The following is a 2,764-nucleotide window of genomic DNA, read 5'->3' as shown; positions in this document are numbered from 1 at the left end:
ACAAAGGGAACAGAGGGCAGAGAAGTGTGGCTTTTATTTGACTGCCTTTGTCGTTCTGCCCCGCCATGCTAGGACAATGTTAGCATGTGTGTGTGTGTGTGTGAGAGAAGGAAGACAATGACCAGGAGGTGGCGTCAATAACAGGTCACCGAGACAAGTGGGGGGGGGGGGGTACAAACCTACTGTATGACTACAGGTTGTTGTTGTTGTAAATACTTCTGTACTACTTTGTTTGGCTCCTCCCTTCAGGGGTCATGACCTCTCACCCTCACCCTCCAACACCAACTATGTCTCTGTCTTCTTCTCTTTGTCCAAACGTCTTCTTTTCCTATTTTCACTCAAACGTCAACAGGTCCGCCTGTTCCAAACGTCACTGCCCACATGCTGCCCTGTGAGCCTTATATTTGGAACACTGGCTTTCAGGCTAAATGGGAAAGGTTGTGTGAGGAAACTGTGCCAGTCTCTAATCTCACCACTAGAGGGAAGAGCTGAACATCACTGACTTTATCCTTCAACAAACTGAAGCTTTGGTTCAGATTCACCAGGAATTCTCTTCACCACAGATCAGCCCGGAACGTCAGCCCGGAACGTCAGCCCGGAACGTCAGAACTGAAGGTCAGAACTGAAGGTCAGAACTGAACGTCAAAACTGAACGTCAGAACTGAACGTCAGCCCGGAACGTCAGAACTGAACGTCTTCACTTTGGTCTAAACATTTGGAACATACACAGTCAAAGATGAGGAGGAGGAGGATGGACTGAGGAGAACCAGGACATGTGACCCACTAATAGATGTGTTTAAAAGTTTTATGTCCAATTCTGTCCACCAGGGGGCAGTGTCTCATGGCAGCCTGTTTCTCTGGACCAGTTGTATTTTTCTGGTTACAGGCTGTTGTCGAGTCGTTGGGTCACATGACCTGACCCTGTGTCAAAGGTCAGAAAAAGATAAAGACAAGTCCCGTCCAGATCAGTCAGTGTGAACCCGTCCTCCGTTGGTAGTCATGTGATCGTACTCACAGGGCACGGCGTGACGGTACAGGTTCGCTCGGATCGTCTGCTGCAGCTCGTGGTCGACTGAACTTTTATGAAACCTCAAGTTCAGGAAGTGCTTCAGGTCCACGGAGAGTTTAGGACCTGCAGACAACAGGAAGGAGAAACACCGAAACAGGAAGGTCACCAGAGGTCAACTATGACACAAACCTGACCCAGAGAGCCGTCATCATCTTCATCATCATCATCATCATCATCATCACCATCATCATCACCGTCATCGTCATCATCATCATCGTCATCATCATCACCGTCATCATCATCGTCATCATCATCATCTTCATCATCATCACCATCATCATCACATCATCATCATCACCGTCATCATCATCGTCATCATCATCATCATCAACCAGCCGCTGCTGCTGCTGATAGTTATTTCTGTTTACTACAGGACCAGATGGTGGCGCCATGGTTTCCTTTAGGCCTCTGAACATGAGCAGAAGAAGAGTTCCTCCTGGACGTTAGCTGCTGTGGATTAGTGCATTTAAGACAGTTCTCCAGTCTGTCACAGGTAGAGACAAAACGACCATTCACACTCATTCACACTCATTCACACTCATTCACACTCATTCACACTCATTCACACTCATTCACACCCACATTCACACCCACCCTACAGTGAACTTTAACCCAAACCCCCAGCTGCATGTTCTGGACTGTGGAACCAGAACCAGTGTTTGACCTTCTGGTCGCTGCCGTTGTTTTATTCACCGTCCAGAAAGAACAGGAAACAGTACTGGAACTGGCTGCACGGCTGAACTGTGCCGTCGGTACTGTTCAGAACCGGTCCTCCTACAGACAGATTAACAGGCAGATAGGGTTGACACACATACGACTGGATTACCCAGAACCCCTCTGCTCCAGTCCACAATTACATAACCTCTAATCTAGTTATGAATCCCTGTCTCCGTCTGGGTGGGGGAGGGGCTGAGGCACGCACTTCCACAGGAGGAGGAGAGACGGACGACCGTCCACTCACCACATCCCATAATTGTCATTCAATATAGAATTGATGGAACACTGTGCACGTGCACGTGCACTGAGGAGGATCAGAACCTCCACAGTGGATCCTGTCCAACAGAACACAGAACATCACCTGTCAATCATCACCTGTCAATCATCACAGTGATCACAACGACTGGACCGACGACTGTTCAAACCAATGAGGAAAAAGGTGTGTGTGTGTGTGTGTGTGTGTGTGTGTCCTCAGCTGCAGATTGGAATTCCTCTCTCACCCTCCGCTCCTCACTTCCCTCTCTGTCTCACAGCTTTACAACCAATAAGGCTCTTTCACATGGGGCCTGTTGCCCTGGCAACCGTGCACAGGCCACTAACTGGGGATGAATGGAGTGCAGCCCTGAGAGACTGCTGCCCTCCAGTGGTGGAACTGCAGTACATGAAACATTACAAACCAAGTACTGGGATCATTTAAAAAACATCCATTATTGTCTTCACTCCAAACTGACCACAGGTGGGAACGACCTTTGACACCACCGTATCAGCTGTTCAAAGTCAAAGATGAATTTAATCAATGACATTTGGTTTTTTTTAACTGTGTTGGAACTAATTTATTGATTCTGCGGACAATTAAGAAAAAAGACAAAACGATAAATCTGTCTGCAGTCGAGCTGATCGTCCACTTCAGCTGATCGTCCACCTCAGCTGATGGTCCACCTCAGCTGATCGTCCACCTCAGCTGACAGTTCCCCCTCG

At 48.2% G+C, this 2,764-nt stretch overlaps 1 protein-coding gene and 1 long non-coding RNA gene across 7 annotated transcripts in view; one reads left to right on the top strand and one right to left on the bottom strand.

The window, feature by feature from the left end:
* Positions 1-2,764, bottom strand: part of LOC103385505 (membrane-associated guanylate kinase, WW and PDZ domain-containing protein 1-like) — a 35,495-nt gene that overhangs the window by 26,893 nt on the left and 5,838 nt on the right. For all 4 annotated transcript variants that reach the window (XM_017035903.2, XM_017035904.2, XM_025059432.1 and 1 more), the window contains exon 2: positions 1,016-1,132. In XM_017035903.2, coding sequence (XP_016891392.1) covers positions 1,016-1,132 — 117 coding nt within the window. The remainder of the gene's footprint in view (positions 1-1,015; positions 1,133-2,764) is intronic.
* LOC103385504 (uncharacterized) overlaps positions 1-2,764 on the top strand; it is a 7,074-nt gene that overhangs the window by 2,682 nt on the left and 1,628 nt on the right. Inside the window, exons 3-4 of one of the 3 annotated variants that reach the window (XR_003050888.1) lie at positions 353-932; positions 1,018-1,082. The exons of the other annotated variants lie outside the window; for them this stretch is intronic. This is a non-coding gene — a long non-coding RNA (uncharacterized LOC103385504). Of the gene's footprint in view, positions 1-352; positions 933-1,017; positions 1,083-2,764 lie in introns of those variants that run through there. 3 annotated transcript variants of the gene reach the window in all.

Source organism: Cynoglossus semilaevis, chromosome 10, assembly GCF_000523025.1.
Source record: "Cynoglossus semilaevis isolate Cse_v1.0 chromosome 10, Cse_v1.0, whole genome shotgun sequence".
In the NCBI taxonomy this organism is placed as follows: Eukaryota; Metazoa; Chordata; class Actinopteri; order Pleuronectiformes; family Cynoglossidae; genus Cynoglossus; species Cynoglossus semilaevis.
Note: the sequence above shows the minus strand (reverse complement) of the source record. Positions and strands in the feature narration are given on the sequence as shown.